Below are 25,163 nucleotides of genomic sequence, written 5' to 3'. Positions count from 1 at the left end.
GTCTGCTCACGGCTCCTAAGAGATCCCTCATTGCTCCTCAATCCTTGCTCCTCAGGTCACAATAAGATCTCTGAGACAGCCTTCAAGGTAACCAAAATGACTTCCGCTTCAAGCGAGGATCAGGAGTGAGGAAATACAAAATAAGAGACTTGCGACGTAGCCCACATTATTTAGGATGGCTCCTCATTTTCTCTCTTTCTCACCGTCATCACCAACCTTTTCAGTTTTTGCTTTTAAAAGACCACACAGATATTCAACATTACAACCACAACACACAGACTACAGATCCAATTATTACATTTCTCTTGTCTTAGTTTCAAATTAAATATAGTTTGAATTATTTAAATCCTGTGTGGTCTCCCTCTTTGTACCCAGGGGCTGTGGCAGAGGCAAGGTCTTGTAGTTCTTGTTAACAACAAAATGTACTAACTAATTAACATATCACATTTCAATTTGCATTGAAACAAAACAGTAAAAAATGGGTTGAAAGGGCAGAACAGAACAGAATAAATGACTTGAACTGACTGGAATTCAGAAGTCAGACAAAGACTTTTTTTGTCTTCAAGTGTCATCTTGACAAAAACCTGAATGGTGGAAAATTTTGCACACCTTTTTAACAGTAAAAAGAGACAAAAAAATGTAGGAAGCAAGAACACTGAGTTAGGATGGGAACACAGATAGAACAATGTAACTGGATCACCCTTGTTTCTTTTTATGCTCTTACCAAGAAAAGAAAGTGTCCATCCTATAAAACCCCATGTAGTTAGAAGCAATTTCCCAGTGTAATTGCTACACTTAACATATGCAGATGGAGACGTGAGGAAGAGTGAAAACAAAATTACAGGGTCTAAGTGCTATTATGTGGGAGTATAGGTGGCAAAGACTGCAATTACTTTCCCATTTGGAGAGAGGACATGTTCCTCACGGGCAGGATGCGATCACTGGGCAGATTAATTGTAACTATGAGTATTTGTTGGAGTCTGCAAACTTTCTTTGCTGAAGTTCTCTTGAAGAGTGTACTCTGGCAGTATCATGTTAATTACAGGAAAAAGTTTGGTCGATGTGGGCAGCACATCTACACACTTCTTGAATTCTCCTTCTTCAAACATGCCTTATTCAAATTAAGGATCAAGACATTTCCAAAGTTACAGCACACTCATACAGCTCCTGTGGAAGGGGCCACACTAACATTCACCTCCCTTTTCATTTCCATGTTTGATTTCATTTAAAGCTGCACTAATAAATATTTTACATGAACAATGGTTCAAATGATTAGGCGTAATGTGAATGGTGGCAGGCATGTGCATGTGTGTGCGTTTGCACGCGTGTGTGTCAAACCGCCAGCCCTAACTATAAGGGAAAAAACAGATCCTTGTCACAACTGATACTTCCTGTGGCATCCTGTATAAGAGATGTCGTTCATTAAAATTATCATTACTTAATTGTGTTGGTCTCATCTGCATGTTGTAATATTATGTATGTGCAGCCATTATTCCAGTTCGGTTTTCAGTATTTTGAGTCGTGATCAGGTGTCAGCAGATTGCTGACACAAATTGAGCATAACCTTTAAGAATAATCCAAAGCAGCTGTGGTAATATTGTTAAAACCTGCACCTACAGCAGTTCAGCTCCGTGTCAAGGGCCCACTATGGCTGACACACTGTGGCCTCACAGGCTTCAATGGGCGACTGAGAAATCTTACAGTCATTTAGGGAAACAGCTCACAGCACACGGCAAGCTGCTGCGGAAAATGACCGATCGCACGTCGTGTAAAATAGCTGTCACACAACTGGATATCAATCAAGAAATGCACGTCCATACTGAGATTGAACACTGACTGAATGACATCCGCTGAGCCAAGGTTACTATGGAAACGAATGCGAGCTAAGGTGCTACATCGGGCAAAGACAAGCTAAACACGGCACGTAAACAGAAATGTAGGCACGCGTAACTCCTGTACCACGTTGATATAATATGTGACAAGCTGGCCACGTGATAGTGTAGCAAATACGCGACGATATTTAGCCAAGGCCTACTCCGGAGGATGAGCGTTTCTCCACTTCCTGGAGAAGCAGCAAGCTAGCTTGCAGCAGCAGCACCAAGGGTCAGGTGCATCCTTAAAGCACGAGAGCTGGATGTCCGGTTACACACGCGACGAGCGCAGCAGCAGATTAAGAAAACATACTGAATGACTTACGAGAGGAAGATTTCCCTGATCTGCCTTGTCTCGTCCTGCCCAACACATCAGCTGTTTTCCGGGTGTGTGCGGATCGTGTGGCAGAGAGCGGGAGCGCGCGGGTTTCAATCACATCAACAGCACCAGCTCGTGCAGCGGAGGCGCGCGGCCGTCTCCATGGTAACAGTCGAAGGTCCTCCAGTTGCAGCATCACAACAGTCTCCCAAATATTCTTATTTGCCTCGATTGTTCTCACTTGGTTTAGCACAGAAATGATAAACTGTGGCAGACTATCATCTCCATTGTGACAAATCTTGTAGCAGAATTATTAGGGGGAAAAAAGCTTTTCTTCTCTGGCTTCATTTCTCCCTCTTTTAACTGCCAGTCTTCTGTTTTTTAATTGTCTAGGTGTGCCAGGTAAAACAAAGCAAGGACTTTTCACGCATACCTTTTAGCAAGGTCCCTATAAATTATTGAGCTGTGTGGGATGGTGCTGTCAGGTCAACTCAGAGCATTGTAAAGTCCCTGTGGGGCGAGAGGCTCAGAGATTTGCTTCAGTCTGTTGTAACATAGCTTTTCATAGGATTTTCCTTCCTTTAGCCTGAGCAGGTTCCAGACAGTTTAAACGCTGCCAGAGTACAGAGCACACACAGTTGTCATCATTGGTCTATACAGTACGTAATAATAAGAAGGAAGGCTACTGGATTATAACTTTTCAGCTTTTGCATATATCCACTACATCTTTTTACAGTGCTTATATAATATTTCTATTGTGTTATGATATTCTACTCTGCAATAGTACCAAACACTATATTTTATTATCCATATCCTACCATGTTCAATTATCCATTGAGAGGCTGAGCCATCCTTCCAAAGGCAACGTTACACTTATATTTAGTTGATTCTGTTTTTCATTACCTTTTTAATGTCCATTTGTTCTTTTTCTATGTCTCCTTCTTTATATTTGCTATTACAGTATTGCTGTCTCCCCGTCTGTAACAATGTCATTTCCCTGGCATGAGATCAATCAATCACGTCTTATCGCATATTATCTTAATAAGATTAACTCTGTTTTATGGGGAAGGCCTAGAAACATGACATGATGACACAAAGATCAGTTTTGGCTGTCCAAAAATGGCAAAATCTAAAGCTTATCTTAAAATGATATGGAATGAAAAAAGTTTGAATTGCCTGGGCAGAATCATTGATTATATGACAAACCTCTACATTTTATGAAAGTGATATGGAAAAAACATAGTGACAAGCAATTTGAAGAAAAGTGCTTATTTAAGCATGTTGTTTGCCCATGTCAAATAACATTGATAAACACTGTAGAACAGTAATTGGTGCACAATGGGGGAAGTATATTAACATCACTGGTTATTTTAAAAATCATGTTAATCAAGATAATATAAAATAAGATAAGATTTATCCCACACCAGGGAAATTCACCCAGAACACTTAGAACAATAATATATAATATACGATATATAATCGATGAAAAAAAAAAAATAAAATAAAACCAATAATAGATAAAAAGACACAAAATAAAATCATTTCAATCAACCAGTGACTGTGGTCTCAGTCCTACAGTATGAGCTGATTCTTTTATTGAACGAAGAATAAAGTGTAAAAGTAATTTCACCGTTTTTTTCTTTTGTTTGTTGTAAAAAAATGAACTCATTGTACCATAACTAATAATGCACATCAAAGGTGTTGGAATAGTGGGTGGAAATTGCCCCATAGATAATATAGTAGCTGCGAAATCTTTAGTGATACTGAAGAACATTAGTTTGAAAAACAAGTTCAACTTCTGCAGTGTTTACCCCTTTTATATTAAACAAGTCAGCGAACTCAAGAATTTAGTTTAGTTTGATTAATTACAGAGCTGGCACATACTATAATTCAGTCTGAATCATTGACCATTTACAGCCAATGATTATACCGTTAGCTGTTGCAGAAAAACCTTTGATTAAGTTCTCAATAGTCCAAGCAGGGCTCTGCCAAAGGAAGTAATACCCCTTTAACAAACATGAGCACTAGATCTTAGCACACAGTGAGGAACAATTGGGGTGGTGGAGGGCATATATGTATCAGCACAGTAATAAGAAGTATGAATGAAGCGGGTGATGTCAATCAGTTAAGGTTAAGGCCCTTTTCTCAGTAGACATTATGTCATGTCATAGCAGGTAGAGCCACTACCACTAATGAAGACTAGGGAGCCATTATTCACAACGCTGGGTCCTTGGAACCTGCAAACCAGAGGGATGTAGCCAACGTAATTACGCCTTCCATGCTACAATGTCAAAATGTGAAAAGTGTAACTTCAGTGCTGTGGTTCATTATACACAATGCTTCATTTGTTGCTTATGGGCGAGAGTAAAAAAGGTATGTTGCATGTTACTCCTCTGACCCCACCGCTATTTTGAAAGCCAGTTCAGTTGCACCATTGGTGCAAATTGGACAGCTTTGCCGTGACTGTCTTTTGCATTCAGTTTCGCATGAAATTATATTAGTTCTACAAGACCAGAATCAAAATGTGTGTCATTATTACCGCAGTACTGTTTTGAACACACAAGCACTGAAACTGAAAAACACAGGCGTTAATAGTATTACCAACAGTGCTTTTCCATTCAGGTGTCCCAGTAAGCCATGACAGTGTTACAGTGACCCTGAAACTGAAGCAGCTAAATGGAATCCAGCCATCATTTTTTTTCTTATTCACACCTGTGCTTTTCCTGTTGTGTCAGACACGTCTTCAGAGGTGAGGCCTATTTGCAGCAGGGATTCATTTTGGTCCTCATTTATAATGAACAACATCAAAAGGAAAGATAAGAACAAGGCTGCAGCACTATAGAGAGATCATCAGGGAAAGGAAGGGAAAGAAGTAAAAGAAAACATAAAAAAAAAGCCAGTCTGCTTCTAATTACATCTCGAACTGGTGACTTAACTTTAAATTTTGGCAGTTTTCCCCACTCCAGCTCCTGCCCAGGACTGCTTCTCAGAGTCAAGACTAATCAAAGGCACTTGTATGTAGAAGACTGTTGGCCTCTGAAGGGATCGAGCCAGTTCAGGCCAGCCTGCTGCTCTTTCCCTCCTTCTCTCCTTTTCTTTCCCCTCACTCTCTCTGTCCCGTCCTGTCTGTTTAAGGGGAGAAAGGCTGAGAAATTCCTTCAAGCTACTTTACTTCAGGTTTCTGTGGGATTTAAACATGCACACTGAGGTTTTGGTACAGTCCATGTTAGTGTCGTTGTTTCTGATTCTGCTCTGTGCCGTGGAGGACACTTTGTTACAATCGGTGAGGTGAGTTTCCACACAGCTTTGTTTTTTCGTGGTTATTTTGGGGTAGTCAGGAGAGCAAGAAGGAAGAGGGAGGTGCAGAGTTTTGCTGACAAAGACAACATTTGGAGAGTACAATGTGGAAAAGTTTTTAGGAGTGCCTATACATGTAGTTTGCACTTGCAGTTATTTTGTGCAGTTTCTTTATGCTGCTTTACTTGCCAATAATTCTGCATGCTAAGGCAAGGGGGGGTCGGGGTCTGCTTCTCTGTTTCCATTATTACTGCTGCATCACACCTTTGTAAAGCTTAAAGACATTGATTTATTTTCACTTGGACACCTCCCCTGACATGAATTACCATAACAATGTTATGACAGCTTTCGTGATCGTGCGTTTGGTGCAATAGAAACTTGAGCTGCAGTGAGGGGTTATGCATTTCAAGAGCTTTCACTGAGCAATACTTTGTAGCAACAGACCAAATGAAAATAAAGAGGAAAATAATTTATCTATGAATCAGAACATTTATGCAAAAAAATAAAACTGTAACTGCTCTTTTGCCTTTTTTTTTATCAGATCAGGAATAGTTAACTTGATTGAAACTTGTTTTTTCAAAAATATTACATTTAATTGGAATCAAGTGTGAAAATGGGAAGAATGAAGGAAGGAATTGGCTCAAATATGAGTGTGAAACACTAATTACTGTTTACCTTGGCCTTTAACAGTAGAGCCTCAGTCAGCAGTACTGTAAATGTTGCCATATGACTCAGCTGTAGAGGGGGTGTTTAAGCAGGTGCATCGTGCCTGTGTAGTGATTATATTCCGTATGTCATAGTGTGCAGTATATCGTATTTATTGGACAGCAGTGGCAAACCCATGCACGCTTTACCACAGAAGGCAGCAGCCTCTGTGAATCCAGGTGATTGCAGTGTTTTCCTCTGTGTTAACTGTTCGTGTCCAGATAATGTGTTCATCGTTCGGTTTGTTTACAAGGTATGTCAACACAACAACTTGACATTATCAACAAGAGTAGGTGTGAAACGCTTGAGAATGCAAGCAAAGCCTTCTTCTCTCTTTAAGCTTGGCCACCAAGGGACTGCTATGACATTTTCATGTACATGCAATGCTCCATCTCACCAACATCCAGAATTACAGCAGCTTCTTAGAGTTAGGACTAAGGTTGGAGGGCTCTGCCTGGAATCATAAAACTACTATTACAATACATAACCTGTATTCACCTTCACACTGGCTTTTACTCCTTATGGGCCCTATTGGTTAGGTTAGGTTAGGCCCCCAGGATCAGTGCCAGGCTGTGCAGCAACACATAGAAGCCTGTATAGACTTTTTTGTTCTTGAAGCCACTCAGACGTTTTTATATCATTTAATTACATCATTATTTCATGTCATCTCAAATAATACCAGTTAAAAGCATGGTAATGTATTACAAATTCCAACTTTAATCATTTTCTCACTTTACATTTTAATCACATAACAGGCTCTTTAGTCAGATTCAGTGTGAAAAATTGTTTGCTATCTCTTCCTGTGATGTTTGTTTTGGATTGTGAACACAAATCGCTGACCAGTTTTTTCCTCTCATGCAGTTTTAGAACAAGCAGGTATGTCGGTGGTCAGCTTTTATCTTTGTGTTAATTTTATTTTTAACAGCTTATTAGGTGGCATCAGCAGTTTTTAAGAGAAGTTTGAGATGGCATTGTTTGGGCTTTGTCAACTTTTTTGTTCCTGACTCTCAGCTTGGTGTGTCACAGCCCAAACAGGTTGCTCACTGAGCATACACACACATTGCACCTGCAATGTTGGGCAGACTTGGATTGTTGCTGTATCAATATGCTTAGCTACGCTAAAAGGCTAGATCTTCCTCGCCTTTATTTTGGTGATTTACGTCTCCTTCCTCCTATGCATTTGTTTTTATAGACAGTTGCACAGAAATGACAGTATTATTTGGAGGCATTGGGTTTACTGGAACAAAGTACATTTACAGTCCAATGCTAAAAGCATTGATTTTATTCTACACTCATGCAGTGATGGTGATAAAAATGCTGATTCCTCCACCTAAATCAAGGTAAATATGGTATATTCACCCCTCACCCAGTTGACAAAGTCCTGGTGGACTGAGAGGTGCATAGTAGGCCAGTGTTGCTTCATGTTCTTTTTGAGACCAGATGATGAAACATAAATGTCTCGCTGGAGCATTAGTTTCCAATAAACAAGCAAAAAAAAAAAAGGTTAACATGCCCAGATCTGGTTTACAGTATTGCGGTGCAGCCATTACTCGTCTGGTGCCACATTAATCTTCCAATTTGTTTTGCCAAATAGCAAAAGAAGATGACCAATCAGAACACACTCAGTTGAAATTGCATCCTAAAATGTGTTTTCTGACGCTGTCAGTGTCAGCCGCCCCACTTTATTTGCTTCTAACATGGAGTAGGGGAGACCACCACACTCCCTGAGTGTTGGGCCAGTAAGACAGATAGTGAGGCCTGACATGGAAAATCCCCATCATCATTGTCTTCGTTGCCATCATCTGCATTACCCCATCATGACAAAGTCCCAAGCTGCTTGGGCTGAATTAAAGTACACTGCAGAACAAATATCTCTGACAGCAGAAGTACCAGCTCACAGCAGATGTAACAATCCTGATGAAGATCAGCTGAGGCTGGAGGATGAGGCCATATTAAACAGAACTGGGCAGAGATGAGGGCTGAGTCCAAAATCACACTGTTTACTACAGAGTGAACTATATTTACTGCCTGCCATTTTATTTGAGTGTGAAAATTTGTCTGCTACATGCACTACATTAACTCCACAACGGAATGAAAAGAAAAACACTGTGTCCATGGCTTTTATTCTACTTTCTGCTGAGATTTCCAAAATGCAATTAGTGAGTGAGTGAACAAGGCAGTTGTTTTGGACACCGCCTGGATCAAGCATGCCCGTAAGAAGTCATCTCAGTGTCATAAAGTAATGTTGTCACAGGAAAGGACCAGGGCTCTTAGCAGATACATTCAAAATTCAGCACGCAATCAGCAAAGGAGTGAAGTCAAACCCAAGAAGGTCGTCAGTGACTGAGGCCTGCATGAAATTAACTTGTACAACCTCCAAATGACACACGGAACACACACATTCTGCTTTTATTTATTGGAAGTGTAAGGAACACTTGATCTGTTGATTGTTTGAAATGTGTCTACTGTTTCCAAACTGGAGGGTTTGGGAGGGCAGGAATAGAATAAGAATGTCAGACAGCATCCAAATGAAACAAGTCTCTCAGAGAGATCCCACGGAGTAGAAACGAAGCTCAGCAGCGGCTGCCGGGGCGAGCTCAATGAAAGGTGAAGCTGTTTCTGTGCTATCTGATTTGTTTGATTTATTGCTTTAATCCTTCACGTTCCGTTTTGTGTGTGCGTGTACTGTATGTGTGTGTAAATCTGTTTGCACAGTCACATTGTTTGGACTCGCCGTACTTGTGAGGACAAAATGCAGGTCCCCATAATGTAAATTATTAAATTTTAGAAGTAAGTCTCCAGGAAATGAATATAAGTCTATGTAATGTCCCCAAAAGTGATGAAAACCTTTTGGGGAACCTTCTTGTGCGTGTGTGTGTGTTTTCAAGATGTTTGTTTTTTCTTGAAAAAAAAACTGGCCGTGTTCTGAGAAGTTACATTCTTCCTTTTTGTTTTCCCTCATGATGTTGGAGTAAAACTAGAAATGTTCACTGGATACTAAGTGAACAGGTTGTGTATAAATATGATATATACAAACATATTGATTAGGTCCTTTTTGATGGACTGCACCATGTCTGAGCAAAGGTCCTTTCTCTCAGATGTGGTATCTCGTATTTCAGACAGACACAGGCGGCAGCACACTTGACCCTTCACCTAAGGAGTTTCCATAGCTGCAGAACAACTGACCTTCTCTCTTTTTCCCAGCCAGGTGGGTGGTGTGTGTCAGCTGTCCACAGAGTCGTCCCTGCGCCGCTGCAGGACACCTGATGGCAAGGTCTGCAGCGGGAGGGGCAAGTGCGACTGCGGCATCTGCCTCTGCGAGGCCACCGATCCAGGGAAGTTCTTCGGTCCACGCTGCGAGTGCCACGACTGGGTCTGTGCCACATATAATGAGAAAACTTGCAATGGTGCGTACATTGATTTATGCATTGACACAAGGTGTGTCAACGGTGTTATAGCAGGGAGTCAAATATGGTGGCATGCTGTCTGATAAAAGGATGCCTGTCCAAGTTTCAGCACAGGCACATGGCAGCACATATTGTATTACTTGGGTATGGCTGTTACAGACGGGTCAGTAAGTGATGCAGCAGAGCTCCTGACTGTGGACTTACATCATACTCTCCAGCTGATGTATAGTTTCTTTCAGCTAGGTGTTACGAAGAAGAGAGCTTAAGGGTGTAGACCAAAAACCTACAGGATTTGTTTCGGCTTTTAATATCCCATTTGTTTGATATGATTTCAAATATAGAAAGTCAAATATAGAATTAGAAAAAATTTGATAGATTTTGAGTATTTTGGTTTTGCCTGTGTTTCTGTCTGATTCTTGGTGCAGTATTGTGTCTTTGAGAGCCCACATCACCTTGGCAGCACTTCAAAGGGCTTCATTGGTAATAGACAGCTGGTTGGTTCATGTACGTTACTGAGGCATTAACTGTTGTTGGGAGGCACAGCTTTGAACTTAGCCTGTTGCCTGAAATTTTTACAAGTTCTCAGAAAGATCAGTTGAGAGTGCATCCACACTCAGGAGCACGTTGCCTTACGAGATATTCACTTTGCACTTTAATTTTCCAAGATGAAGGCAGAATTCACAGATTCACATATAATAAGCCTTTATGGGCTACAAAAGGCTATTTCTAGGAAAGGGTAAGGAACTTGCTAAGTTGTTTTAGTTAACTTTACAAAGCTTATTGAATAGGCTGGATGCCATCAGATAAGCTAATATATCATCAACAGGGAAAAGTGGTATGGATTTTCACTTAGTTGCTAATTATTAGTTAGCAGCCTGTAATAAATCTTACCTCCGTGAAGGTTACAATATTCTGTTTTCAGCTGAAACTAGTTTAGGTTGGCTTAACTCTATTGTCATATTTTTAGAAGCTGCTGTAATCAATAGTTTTATATTAACAATACATCAAATGGCTACATGTAATGTGAAAGGGATAGCTCACGGTAAGAAGATTGATCATCTGACCTTGCAGTTCTCCTCAGCTCTACAGAGCTTTATAAAGCATCTTTTAAGTCATTCACTGCTCTCATCCAGCTGTTTTCAGCAAAAAAGCTTCAAAAACCCACCTTACACTACCAGCCAAATGTTGTAAACATTCGAGACGTAGACCAAAACTAGGGGGGTCCTGGGAGATTTGTTTCCCCATTTACAGTTGCTGTATGCACTATTTTTCACGCCATTCACAATAATATAATGCCTAAAACTCTGGACATCATCATCAGTATCTATATTTATATTCATAAAATAAAGTTATTATATTTTGGACTATATATTTCTGGCTAGCCATCATTCCATATTGGTCTGTCGCCTCACCATCTCACTGCTACTAGCTGAAGTGTTCTAGCTGTGGATTCACACCTGAAGCATCAGTCCGCAGTTCACTGGCTGATGCTTATGATCCTCAACAGCTTTCTGTGGCTGGCAGCTGAGGTTGACTCCTCACGAAAAGCTTATGTCCATAAGCATTTAGGTAGGTGGCTAGCAACCTAGCTCACTGTACACGGCACACACAAGACAGCAACCTCTCATGACAATGTTAGCATTGATTTGTATGTCCAGTCAGAGAGCCTGAGGGTTTGTTCAAAGTTAATTTAAAAACCTGAAAGATTCAGGGCTTTTGAGAAAACATTCTGGACTGGAGCCCAAGAAGCCGCCGTTGCCCCGCACCAAACATCAGATGGACAAAATTAGCAACTAGCCGGTGAACAGAGTGGAGCATTTCGCAGCTAAACAGCCAGATATTTCCCTCAGGAGATGGTGGAAAGCAAAATAAACCCAAAGGAGAGTGAATGTTGGACTCCCTATGAATGATAATGTTACCACCTTTCTGCTCGGTGTGTAAGTCAGCACTGTTTGCTACGAATTTAGAAAGGTTAAGGTTATACTGCAATATGTTAGTGTTGTGTTTACAGCTCGTTCTGCTTGGAGGGTGTAGTTTGTGGCACGTCGAATATCATCACATCAAACTGAGGTTTTTCTCATATTTAGACGACCCGCATTGATATAAATGGGGCTAATAAACCAGAGGAAAACCCTCTCAGTGTGAAACAATACAAACTACAGCCTCTAAAATGACCAAAACTTTAAATCACACAGTTTAAACAAAAACTGTAGAACTGTCACAGACACAAAGCTTTTTTTTTTTTTATATTAGACTGCATTACTTTTAGAGTAAAAGAGGGCTGGTTGCAACCTGTTGCCAAGACTTAGTAGGCATTTATCAGAAAAGGTACCCTAGAAGTTGAGAGAGAGGCTGGTCCCTCTATGATCTAAGGAAAAAGAACCCTCTTTCTTTTTTGTTCGATGTCCTCTGTAGTCAGTAGGCTGTGAGTGTCAGGGTTTAATGGAGATATGTGTGCATCCAGAGCAGGTCTAATGGAGCTATGCCTGCGTGTGTGTGTGTGTGCCCGCGCGCACGTGAGAGGTAGAGTGATTTATTTGGGTAGACAAGTTGGCTGCTGTGAGGAGCTCATTATGGTTCAGCAGTCTGGAGCGAGAAGGCCCTGCTTCAGACTGATAATGGGGTTTCACTCACTGGCACACAGACTGCAAATGGAACCTAGATGTATCAAAAGAGGGATGGGTTTTCACACCCAGACACACACACAGACACACACACATGCACGCAGGCACGCACGCACGCACGCACGCACGCACACAGAGGCAGGATCAGGCTCATTCTCATAGTGTTACACTTATGCACACACAACCAGCCACATTCTCTCACAGTAATATGCTGATGTGTACAGTATATAGGACCCAGGAGTTATATTCAAAGTATATTGAGGAGAACACACACACCCCCTCTCTTCAGCTGCTCAACGGCCCATGCAGCTTGCATGGTCTGCTGTCTGAGATCGGCAGCCAATTTCTCTCCCTGCGGCTCCCTTATCTCTGCCTCTCACAACTGCCCACTGATAAGATCCAATAGATTTTTTCTCCTTAGGGATAAACTGTGTGTTTTTCCTTTCCAAAAACATTAGCTCGCCTGGCATTGAAATGGTCTCTTAGCTTGGATGGCATTCACCAGGCAAACATGGCCTGATTCAGATCCTCTCAATTAGAGCAACAAGTCAAGCTGGGTGAAGAAGCAGGGGATGATACATTTGTAAATTTAGGTCTGACAGCAATGTTTTAAAAACATAGGTTGGCCACGTTTTTTGTCTATTGTCTTGTTGAAGAAAGCCTATGTGAAATAAGCTCCCTTTTTTCCATTTGATCTGATTTTTTAAAGCTGTGTATGGCTGCATTGTGATTGTGATAGTAATTACACTGCCACCACAGAGCAAGAATGTCCTCAATTTTGAAACGAGATCGTGCTCCTTTTTGTGGGGAGTTTGTATGCTCTTTCCTTTTGTCATGCAGGATTGCTTTGGGTGCAGTCAGTAGACACGCAAGTCAACTGAACTGGAAGTTCTCCTTTTATATGCCATGCATCTATGTATACAAATGAATTACTATATTATAGTAAACAGCCGCGGGTGTTCTTACCAAATGCATGCTAGGATGGAGGCATTATAGAAGCATGTGGCAGTGGTTCATATACTAAAAATGTCCCTCTATTCTCTGCAGGAATGATCAGAATGAATATGTCTGCTCTCATTTCTTTTTACATATTACAGTCTTTTGCCTGTAAGAATAGATACAGACAGGCTCCTCACTTTAAGATTTCACAATTAAGGAATTATTAAGAAAGCTCCTGTACTTCTACATTAAAGAAACTCAAGGCTGCTCCTCCCACATCAGCGCACATATGCACATTATTTGTACGGTGGAATGTTCCATGACGATGCTGAAAATACATTAGTTCCATCCCAAAGTAATCAAAATCACTTGCGCTAGTCCATAAACTAGGAAGTAACACTGGAGCTTGAGTTTTAGAGGAGTTGCTGTTCATTTTCTAGGGTTCACACACAGCTCTGATGCTGCCACACATGTTTTTCCTCCCTCTGGTAAAGCCCATACTGTCGCAGGGCAATGGGATGGTGACCTGGACTAAAATCTTCACCAACTGTGCAAAACCTTCCCATTTCACTCCTCTGTTTGTTTGTTTTTTTTAAGTAAGCTCCAATGCACGAGAGACATAACCTCTGAGCATTTAACCCTGTTTTCAAGTGTTTCAGGGAATATTTAATGAAGCTCTTGAGTTCTTTTACATCTGTCATTTCTGTAATAACTCCCCTGTTGCTGTAGATGAGGGCCAACGTGGCAATGTTTCCATCCTCTTTTTTCACAGCCTTCCCTCTTTCCCTCCCTTTCTCTCTCTCTCTCTCTCTCCCTGTCTGTGCTGAACTGAGCAAAGTGTTTTTCTCTAGTGTGTGTGTTCAGACCGGCTGTGCTCCTCTGCGATTTATGGTCTTTTTCCATTGTCAGAAACGCAGAGGGTGGCCCAGGGCTCTGCAGGCTAGCACTGTGCCAACGAAAAAAAACAACAACAAAAACTTGTAATTACAGCACTTGTTAGTAATTACTGTGACAATATTGGGTAGAATTATGCCATTACACCACGACAGAACCCTTTAGTGAGCAATCCTCTTTGAGTTCCATCTTTATTGAAACATGATGATTAATTTATTTCAAAAATGTTTTATCAAAGACTCTTTACGCTTAGATCACTTACTGATATGACACACACAATGTTTGATCAAACACAGGTCAGCAGTTTCCTCTGCATCTCTGGTAGCAGCTTCCACACTCCCCCAGTCACTGATGTGGACTGAGGCAGAAAGCCAAGTATGTCTGCAATCCAGAACAATCTGTAACTTTATGATCCTGGCAGGCTTTATCATGTGGGCCTCCTTCTCATCTCAAAGGAGCAGTTGAAATGCTGGAGGAATCGGAGCGAAAACCCTTTCCCCTGCTGATGGATGGTTGTTTTGGGGTTCAGATTTTAGCCTCTCTACCTCTTCCTCTCACCCTCTCTTTCCAAGGCTAAGGGATTTCAGAGCCTCTGTTCTTTTCCTGGCTCAGTCCCCAGCCTCCATGCCCCCTCCCCTGCCCGAGCCAAAGATGATCCCACCCAAGGGGGTTTTATATCAGCGGCACATAAGAAGTTACTTTGTCCAGTGCTGTTCCAAATTAAACTCCTCCAGATGCAGATGCGCTTTCTGTCAGTATTACATAAGCTTATGGCAATGCCTCCAATATGGACATTATAGACAGTTGATATAAACATGGGAGAACAGCTCAGTAATGGCAGTCTGTCTAAAGTGACTAATAGGTTTAATACATAATTTCCGTTGATTTCCCAAAGAGAAACCAGAAAATAGGTACCTAGCGTGAAATGCAGTCCTTCAGCCATTACAGCCCATTAAATTGTTCATCTCTGTATTTTTTTTTTCTAGTACATATTTTGATGTGCTCTCACTTAGATATTCTGAGCTTTGCTGGGCAATGTGCCTGTGTGGTGAGTCACCTAATGATTCCAGCGTGGGCTGCAAGGACAAAAAAGCCACTCAAGTCTATCCAAGTCTACTAGTAGAAGGCAATTTTGATTGGGACCCATTAAAGCCCCCAAAGACTTCATGCCATAGGAACAAGTGTTTCTGTTTCTGGAGAGTGTTTAAAAAATCTTTAGTAGTACTGCAAGGGTATGCTGAAGTCACCAAAGTTGACAATTGAATGCCCTGGTGGAGAATTGTAAAAACCGGAAGGATGAAAACCAGAGGAGGACACAGAGTATGAGTTATTATCTGAGACAGGTGTCTCCTAAACCTTTTCCACTGAACACGAGCTGACGTGCTGCTGTTTCACTCTCAGCAAGCCACAGAGGGAGGAACGCAAGGGAGAATAATTACTCACTGAAATGAGTATCATGTTATGGAAAACATGATCCAAACAGTGTAAGTGGGGAGATGTCATTGCGAGACAAAAAAAATCAATTACAAACAATGAATGAGCACAGAGGCAGTCTGAGTTTTCAGATTTGCAGTATGTAATGTATTCCCTGCACTGAAGGGTTGCTTATAATTGGGATCTGCACTGCAATTTCAGAATAGCCCTGACTGCCTGAAGACTGTCTGAAATTTAAGTGCTGTAAGTGTTTTCTGCTCACAGAAAAGAACTTAGTTGGGAAATATATTTAACCAGCAATCACTCAAAATTGATGAATTACTATGTTCCATACAAACCTATTTGTTTATCCCCCTCTCAGTATTATACTTTGTTTATCATTAAGAAGGAACAAGGTATATGCTAAACCTGAAATTAGCTTCCTGCATCCTCTCCTCATGAGCAGTTAATCATGGTAATGCCACATCACCTATTATTACTGCCACTGATGCCGGCACAGATGCACCCTCTCTTTCCAACCTCATTGGATGTATCTGGGCACTGGTTGGACTCTGATTGGCTTGGTCCGTTGGTGGATTGTAGGATGGACATGGACACCCCCAAGTCACAGAGAATTACTGCTCAGGAAGCACCAGAAAAGATAAACTGTCGACAGACAGGCACCTTCCCACACACATAAACTTTTGCCTAGCAGACAAAGAGGGGCCGTTTTATATGTCAGAGTGATTGCCAAGCAGAGATTAATGCAAGCTAGTGGGTGGCAGTGACTTTGTAATAGTCTGCTGAATTAAGTTGGAGCGACTTAAATGTAATTCTGTTTTTCAGTTATTGTGCAGTACTTTCCATCTGCAAAACTAAAGGATGAATCCAAAAAGAAATGTCCACTCGTATAATCTCACGTTATCTCCGTGAGTCTGTGTTTAGTATGTATTGAAAAATCTGATTATTTCCACAGAGCATTAAAATAGTAACAAATGTACAATGGCAACAGCATATTTTTTCAATGTGCCAGTGATTTAAGCATCAGTAATTACTGTAAAAACACCTCTGCTCTTGACGCGTATGACTGTTTTTTGCATATGCTAACAGTTTGACAGTCTCAACACGCAGAAAGGTACAGTAAGTCTGTACGAGAAAGCACATGTTGTGCAGACAGCAGATAATAGAATACCCATTGCTTTGCAAGATTCTAACCTATATGTGACTACATTGCAATGGATTTTTGAACTATGCTCTATTTATATGAGTAACTTTATATCTGTACAGAGTTGCATTTCTTACTGCCACAGAAGGATTGAGAATTTTAATTGCATTGTCTAGACAGCCAGCAGAAAAGAGCCCCTCGAATTTACAGTTCATATGACAACAGTCAACAAGCGCATAGAGGTTTGAGATTTCTTTAAAATCAGTTTATTTTCCTCAAAGTTGTATTGTATCTGTGGCGCACCTTCCATTGAAATACACTTTCCATACACTTCTTTTCCTTGAACCTCTTTTCAAGTGTCTGCTGAGACGTATTGATAATGAGGAGAGACAGGGGACTTGCCTGTTGTTAATGACTGATGGATAGCCCTTGAAAAGGACACCACATTTACATGATGAACGAGTCAGGAGAATGATTGAGTGTGACATACAAGGCCCCTCGCTGCTAAATCCAATGGGAGCAACATTTATAATAACTTGTCAACAGCCTTCATTTGCATCATATGATCCCTCCTGTTTTTCATATCGCTCACTATGGCCATCAGAATGATGAGGAATAGCGACGCCAAACTGCTTGAGTGGGTCTTCTGAACATTGAACACGGTAATGTTCTCACTGAGTGATTGATGAGGAAGTGTATCATCCTTTAATTTTACAACAAAAAGAGTTGTATTTCAAATAAGACTAAAAACATATAATAGATAAATGGTACTCCTTACAAGATGTACATTTATGTGATTTCACATCCACTAGGACAGTTACTAGGGAGCACAATGGGTCTGTTAGAATAATTAGGAGTCAAGGGTGTCAAATGAATCCCATACCCGTTATTCATGTACTCTCCAGGTGGCGTGATGCCATCATTTCATTTAAGATAACGCTCATGTGTGTCCTCGTGTTTGTAGAGCGATTTGAAGCACTGGCGATGGGCATGCTTTTCAGCATCGAGAAACAGCATGTGGTGTGTTGTGTTTCCCTTCAGACCGTGGCTACTGTGACTGTGGGATGTGTGAGTGTGATGAAGGCTGGTCCGGAGATGCCTGCCAGTTTCAGGAGGAGTGTAACCTACCCAACAAGAAGAGCAAAGAGCTGTGCAAAAACCCACAGGGGGTGGTGTGCTCCAACCGAGGTACTGCGATCACACACGTACACGTGCACACACAATCAGTCCTGGATATGCACAATTAGAAGAGGGTACGCTCGAGCATTAAAAAAAACCTGCAACAACCAGCATTGCATATTTACATAAGCATGAAATATACATAAAACAATGACATTAAGCTGCATTTTTTGTATTTTTAGCTTTTAGTACCACTTTTCATTAAAGCATTCTTCATGAAATGTTTAGAAGTTGGAACCAAAGGCAAAAACTATTAGCTTTATAGATTAGTAATAAGCTAATAGGGACAATAAGCTTAATTAAAAAAAAGTGTAGGTTGCAGGTAGTTTGTGAAATTTACACATACTGATAACTGTGCATCTGATTTTCATTACAAAGTCAAAACCCATGATCTGTTTGATCATTACTTACATATTTTTTAATAAGACATGGAGTCTGCAGTTTATACATTTATCATTTTTTTCTCTTTAGTAGCTTATTACTTATTATTAGCCATAATGACACCATTAGTTCCACCTTAAAAACCCATTTAACCCATCAGTTAAGGCTGATACTTGTGATCCCTTTGCTGTCACATGTATCTATAAGTATAAATCTCTCTTTCACTAACACACGTGCATCAATAAAATCATGCATGAATCAGCATCATTGGGAAGACTGACATCTTGACTTAACAATACTATAAGTAAGTATTGATAATTCAATTTCGTCTTGTAAATCTCATAAGCCAGAGCTTATTTGATGCACAGTCCAGGTTTGTGTGTTTATGTGGACACATGATTGAGTATTGGCACACTGACGACACACACTGTGAGGTGATGTCTGGGCTGAGGGTGTTTACCGCACACACAACCCCTCACTGGCCAGGCGCAACCTCATCACTGGCCCACAATGCCCCCAGCTAAATGAAGGCTAAACCTGGATTTGTGTGTCTGCACGGGGGTGAGTGTGTGTGCGTGTATCTGTGTGAAAGCATGCACTATACAGTATGTGGCCTGTTTGAGCATGTAGAAATGCAAATTTATTCCCATCATGTAGCTGTCTAGCCTTCTGTGCCTGTAGCGCATCAAAAGCCCCAGCACACGCGCGCGCACACACACACACACACACACACACACACACACACACACACACACACACACACACACACACATTGTGTTTTTATCACTTATGGGGACATTACATAGACTTACATTCATTTCCTGGAGCCTTACCCTAACCCTAACCTTAACCCTAACCGCTATTTTGCCTATTCCTAACTCCTAACTTATACCTAACCTAACCTTACCTAACGCGTGATCGTCAGTCTTCACCCTAAAATTTAGTGATTTACATTACGGGGACCCGCATTTTGTCCCCATAATGGCAGGTGAGTCCCCAAAATGTGACTCTCTTCAGTAGTGAGGCAGCAGTCGAGATCCATTGCCACACGATGCACAGGTGTCTCCGATGCACATCTGCAAACCAGCTGAGTTCTTGGTCTCAAAGTGCAACAAAACACGCAATCCTCCCATCCACAACGGAGCACATACTGTAGCCAAATGCACACAAACAAACTTGCCCTTTTCAATCAAAAAAGCTTGAACTATGTCTAAAGCTGGTTTCTTCAATAGGCACCTGCCAGTGTGGTAGCTGCTTGTGTGACAATAACGACAACAGGGGTCTGGTGACGGGACGTTACTGCGAGTGTGATGACAGCGAGTGTCTGGACGAGGACACCGGAGAGGTGTGTGGAGGTATGCCCTGCAGACCCTGTCTCGCCCTCCCCTCATTCTTCCCCCAAAACAGAACAGACACCTAAGTTTAACATATGGTTATTCAAGGACTGTCCACCCTTGTCGCTCTGTCTTGGCTGACTTATTTCTTCTACCCTGTGTTAGCAGCTGTCATACCAACTGGAAAGGCGCTCTTTTGGGATGGCGACTGCTATATTAAAGGGTTACTGCCACAACATCTTTATTTTCTAAAATAACAATATGTCTTTTTGTCGCCTGTAGTACCAACAAGGGTAGCTTGAGGAATATCACTGTTATCTCCCTTGCAATTCTGTGTTAAGGGGTAACTAGCTCTACCCTGCAATACAAGAGCAATGCTGTCCATTGCATTTGACAGCATTTTACTCATCAATTTTACTCATCACTGCACATGTAGAGTTGCACAACAATAGCTTTTCATTGTGAAATTGTTAGAGGAAAGTAGTGTCCATGACATGGGATTTAGATAGATGTATATATTGTCACGCTCAGAATTCAGACATTGAAATATACTTCACTCCATAGTGGACAGAGAATGAATTCGGACACGGCCGATGTTGATGATCCTTGTGGAAATGAGTGAGTGGTGAGCATTGTTTTTTAGCATTGTTGCACTGCTACATGCTAAGTAAGCATGATGTTACTGTGTATGTAGCTGTCTAATGTCCATTAAAACCCTTTTGCACAGTTTTTGTTTCCAAGCAGGTCAGCAGAAACATTAAAATGAGTTTCCCATCAACTTACTGAGCCAACATTAATTAGCTAGGTAGCTGATATAATTTGCTTTGTTAAATTCTGTCAGTACCTGGGCCATTTTTTCCAAAATGACTGCAAACGCACTGACAGCATTATATGTGATTTATCTTAGCACAGAGAAAGCAGGGGGACCACAGGGGGCATGCTCTGGGAAAAGTAGAAAACAAATCACTTTCAGGCAAAGTTAAACTCCAATACATTAGCCAGACTTTGCTCCAAGTTCTAAAACTTTACAGGACAGGATTCTGAGTAGTCCCATTTGTACCTCTCATGTATTAGTATACAGAGGTAACCATCGCTTTCTGAAAGATAGTGGTTTAAAATAAAAATGTACCAATTTCCCATAAGTTTTGCCCCTGTTTCCAAATCAAAATAAAGTTGGCAGTGTGCAGGCTACCTGGACAAGAAACAGAGACATAACATTGGAAACAGGATAAAGATGTTTTTATGATGAAGCAGACCGAATACTTCTTTATTCACATGGTTCGAAGAGTCAACAGATGTGCAGATGTGAAAATACCATCAGAACAACTGTGTTTTTGTGTTCCCATCTTACTGAGAAGACAGCAGTCACACTTCCTGAACAGTGTCAGTTTGTTGGTTCAGCTGCTTCAAGTTCATGCAAACACTGTCCCACATGTTGTCATCAATGGCAAGACTTAAAATGAGTGTAATGCCCTTTACACAATTTGAAATAAGTTCTTAATTTGACATAAGAAAACACATCAGCCTCCTGTGACTATGAAGGTTAATTGAGAGTTAAATGTAGTTCAAACTGCCATCTGCACTTTATGGTCTCATGCTCATCCCTGTTCCCCACAGCTTGTTTCAGGGGCTGCTTGTCGATGTTAATTAGCTATTCATAAGTTCCTTTAGAAAAACAAATGATGGATTCTGGATTTTTTGTAAGAAATACAGGTAACTTAATTGTAACTTTCAAATAGTGACACTTCCAAATAGTAAAAACAAGTGTTAAATTGTTGAACATGTGGTATTTATTTGTCATATGAAATTTTGATTCAAAACAATATGTTGTTTTTTTTTTTTTTTCTGGTTTTGGTTGCCATAAATATAACATCACCAGCATTCTTAGCAGTTACATAATCGTGTTGAAATCCTAAAAGCTGGAGATCTTACCGAGCGAGGAGGGCTTAATGTAGACGTGTGTTAAACTGGCTGTCAGTCTGTAACACTGACGGGGGTGAACTCATCACTTTCTGCATCTCTGATCTGCTTCCAGGCCATGGCCAGTGTTACTGTGGAAACTGTTACTGTGCCGCCGGTTGGCATGGAGACAAATGTGAATTCCAGTGTGACATCAGTCCATGGGAGAGCAAGCGGAGGTGCACGTCACCAGACGGCAAGATCTGCAGCAACAGAGGTCTGTTTACCCGCTCCAGTGCCAGTATACATCACACAGTGCCAGCAGTCTGGGATCCCTTTTTATCGTTATTTCATGACTGTTGATTAAATGACAGCAAATCTTGAATGTGATATCGTCAGAAACGAAAAGTAAAATTACATATGTGGATATCTATTCTCACTGATTTACAAAGCGATAACATACATCCAGGCTGCACAGTGACGCAGCAGGTAGTGCGCGTGCCTCACAGCAAGAAGGTCGCCGGTTCGATTCCCGGGTTGGGCCTTTCTGTGTGAAGTTTGCATGTTCTTCCCGTGCATGCGTGGGTTCTCTCCGGGTACTCCGGCTTCCTCCCACAGACCAAAAACATGCTCATTAGGTTAATTGGTGACTCTAAATTGCCCCTAGGTGTGAGTGTGAATGGTTGTTTGTGTATATATGTTGCCCTGCGATCGGTTGGCGACCGGTCCAGGGTGTCCCGCCCGTTGACAGCTGAGATAGGCTCCAGCCCCCCTGCGACCCCGAAAGGAATAAATGGCATAGAAAATGGATGGATAGATAACATACATCCAGGAAGCTCTGTGATTTTTTTTATGTTCATCACTTCAGCATCAAAACTCGTTAATACACCTCATTATAGCAACAATATTAATTGAATTGTGTTGCTTAGGAACAGGAAACAAACATTTCATTTCCTGTCTGTTACCTACAGTTATTAAGACGAGGAAGAATGGAAAAATGAATGAAACTGATGCTCAATCCAGATTCAAATCCACTTTTCATCTGTAACAGTCTCCAGCATGCATGACCAGTACAGTGTGTCTTCTGCTATCTGACGGCTTCACATGAAGAGTCACCTTTGGCATCCACCTCTGAAACTGAGAATACAGAAAGATATGGAGACAAAAAAAAAAAAAAAAAAATACAGATAAAAATGCAGGGAACAGACTGGTTCATGTAAATTTCGCTGAAAGTCACCCGAGCTTGGCGGACGGGCAGTCGGAGAAATAGCTTCACTAACCTAACTCCAGTGATCCTGAGGGATTTCAGGAAAGCTCTCTAAAATTAATTACAGTGGACTGGTTGAGGGCTGGCTAAGTGGTAGGTCTAAATGGTAGGCTACCCGGACAGAGCCCCGTGATTTATGGTTAAGTGCACAGCTGACACAGCATGAACATCCATAGACAGTGTACATGGTGTAGCAGCTCGTTGTACTTGTCTTTAGCATAGAAAAGGGCAGGCAAAGGTCTGACAGTCCCAGGAGTCATCAGAAAAAAATGAGCAAAGGAAAAATGACTGCTATTTAAAAAGAGTCCATATCAGTCTGTAAATATGTATTATAGGTTAAATTCAATCATAACACAATTTTTTAGCTTGTCCCATTAACTTGACAACATTCCGATTCTTTCAACCTGTTATGATACTTCATCGATTCCTTTATTGATTCCTTTTTGATAGATTGTTGGACTGTGCTGTGGAAAAAGATGCAGCTTTTCATAGCTTTGATTTAGTTTTCTTACTCTCACTCTGTGGAGTGAAAGATCAACTGTTTCAGTAAACTCCTGGACAGAACCTGAGCCTGGCTAAGATGATTTAAAGCTAATGAAATGTAAAAACATGTATAATGTTTGGGAAAGCTTATGCTTTACATTTACAAGCCTGATTTTGAAAGGTTGGGATGCTGTGTAAAAAAATAACACATAATGTGATAACTTACGAACCCCTTTTTAACGTATACTCAATTACAAACAGTACAAAGACAATATTTTTAGTGTTTGACCTCATCAGTGTCATTGATTTTGGTAAATATATGCTAATTCTGAATTTGATGATCAAACAAGTTGGGACAAGAGCAACTAAAGACTGGGAAAGTTGTGGAATGCTCCAAAAACACCTGTTTGGAACATTGCACAGGTAAACAGGTTGATTGGTAACAGGTGATAGTATCATGATTGTATGAAAGGGGCATCCTGGAAAGGCTCAGTTGTTCACAAGCGAGGATGGAGAGAGGTTCACCACTTTGTGAACACATGATTGTAGAAAGGAGATTAATACATGAGCTCAGGAACACTTTGGAATTGGGAAAACTTTGGGGATTGGGGTTGTAGTTATTCCTATTTAAGGCGAAATATGTATATATATAATAAGGCTGCCTGTGTGGCTTGAATGTTAACAGCATGTTAAATTTTACCTCATGTAATTGATGCACACTCGTCTTGTAAACTGTCCAAAACATCACTTTCCTATGTTGAACATACTGTCAGCATTATTTCTGTTGCTCGGGATACCATAAATTCTGTATCTTCCCCTTTCCCCCAGTTTAGTAAAACGCACCGACGGATTTCATTCTGCCGCATTCAAGTACAACACATCTCTCACAATCAGACAATTTGGTAATGATTACAACAATTGTCAACAGTGGCAACAATTCTCGAATCCCCTCTCTATATGACATACAAGCACTGTGCTCTCAATGAATCCTACTTTGTGAAGATAAGTCCCGGTGATTATGGGAGATGGATTGAGGACGGTGATTGCATGAAAGAGGGCTGATTTAATTTCATCATCCCGTATAGATGTAGAAATGTGAAGTGTTTCGTATGAGGCTGTAAAATATCTTCCCTCTCTCTCCTACTTTGCTCAACGGTAACCTTTATCTCCTGCTCTGCTCACGCTCTGAAATGAATGAGTGAATGATTTGACTGACAGTACCCAATAGATTACTCTATTACTCCCTTCCAGCAAACTGTCACCCCCCTCCATCTGTTAGGTTCACCTAGCTGCCTCAGTAGAGCTAATAATACACTAACTGGCATGCTGTCAAAATGATAACAGCCACATTATGCCGGAGGCTAAATTCGTGCATCTATATATGATTTCTTGATCAAAACAATTTGACTCGGAGATAACATGGTTGCATGAGGCACATAGAGAGAAAACATTCCCATTTTCTGTGGAGAGGGAGGTTGAGTTTTAGCTGGAAAACACACCGTCTCTGAATATGCAGAACATAAATGCATCCTCCCGTAGATCCCTGATTTGATAGATTTTATCATGTTTATAGAACATTTCTTAACAGTTACAAGTAATCTGCTCTGGTGAAGGCAGGCTGTGACATTTGTGGCAGACATGAAAGCGCATGGCTCTGTAAATCCAGGGCTCCAGGGTTATGAGGTGGTGAGGGAGACCGAACCAAGGGCCAAGGGCCAGACACGCGCCAGCCACAGCCCACAGGCTTGCCAGCTGGCCTGGCTCCCCTGGGGTTCCCTGTGCTCTGTCACTGCTGATAAGAGAAAATGGGATTTCCACTGGCTGCTGTTCAGCTGATGTCCTGGCTAAGATGTAAAACAAATGAGAGAGAGCGACACAGACAGACAGATACATGGATAAAAGAAGAAAAATGGGACAGAAGGAGAATTTGTATTTCTCCTGTTGGCTGTAGCCCCTGCTGAACAGAAATACCCCGCCCCCCCCAGC

The 25,163-nt window shown here is 41.2% G+C and overlaps 2 protein-coding genes across 3 annotated transcripts in view; one reads left to right on the top strand and one right to left on the bottom strand.

Annotated features, from left to right (window-relative positions):
• Positions 1-2,275, bottom strand: part of nalcn (sodium leak channel, non-selective) — a 66,239-nt gene extending 63,964 nt beyond the window's left edge. The window contains exon 1 of one of the 2 annotated variants that reach the window (XM_070976639.1): positions 2,197-2,275. The gene's annotated coding sequence lies outside the window, so the exon portion shown is untranslated. The remainder of the gene's footprint in view (positions 1-2,196) is intronic. The other variant, XM_070976640.1, reaches the window with a different exon arrangement.
• Positions 2,276-5,210: 2,935 nt separating this feature from the next.
• The window catches only part of itgbl1 (integrin, beta-like 1), a 44,354-nt gene continuing 24,401 nt past the window's right edge, over positions 5,211-25,163 (top strand). Inside the window, exons 1-5 of the mRNA XM_070975300.1 lie at positions 5,211-5,478; positions 9,397-9,599; positions 17,676-17,822; positions 19,427-19,549; positions 21,564-21,704. Of these exons, the coding sequence (XP_070831401.1) occupies positions 5,387-5,478; positions 9,397-9,599; positions 17,676-17,822; positions 19,427-19,549; positions 21,564-21,704 (706 nt within the window). The 5' untranslated portion in view covers positions 5,211-5,386. The remainder of the gene's footprint in view (positions 5,479-9,396; positions 9,600-17,675; positions 17,823-19,426; positions 19,550-21,563; positions 21,705-25,163) is intronic.

This window comes from Chaetodon trifascialis, chromosome 12, assembly GCF_039877785.1.
Source record: "Chaetodon trifascialis isolate fChaTrf1 chromosome 12, fChaTrf1.hap1, whole genome shotgun sequence".
Taxonomy (NCBI): domain Eukaryota; kingdom Metazoa; phylum Chordata; class Actinopteri; order Chaetodontiformes; family Chaetodontidae; genus Chaetodon; species Chaetodon trifascialis.
The sequence above is the reverse complement of the archived record's forward strand: the minus strand, read 5'-3'. Positions and strand labels throughout refer to the sequence as shown.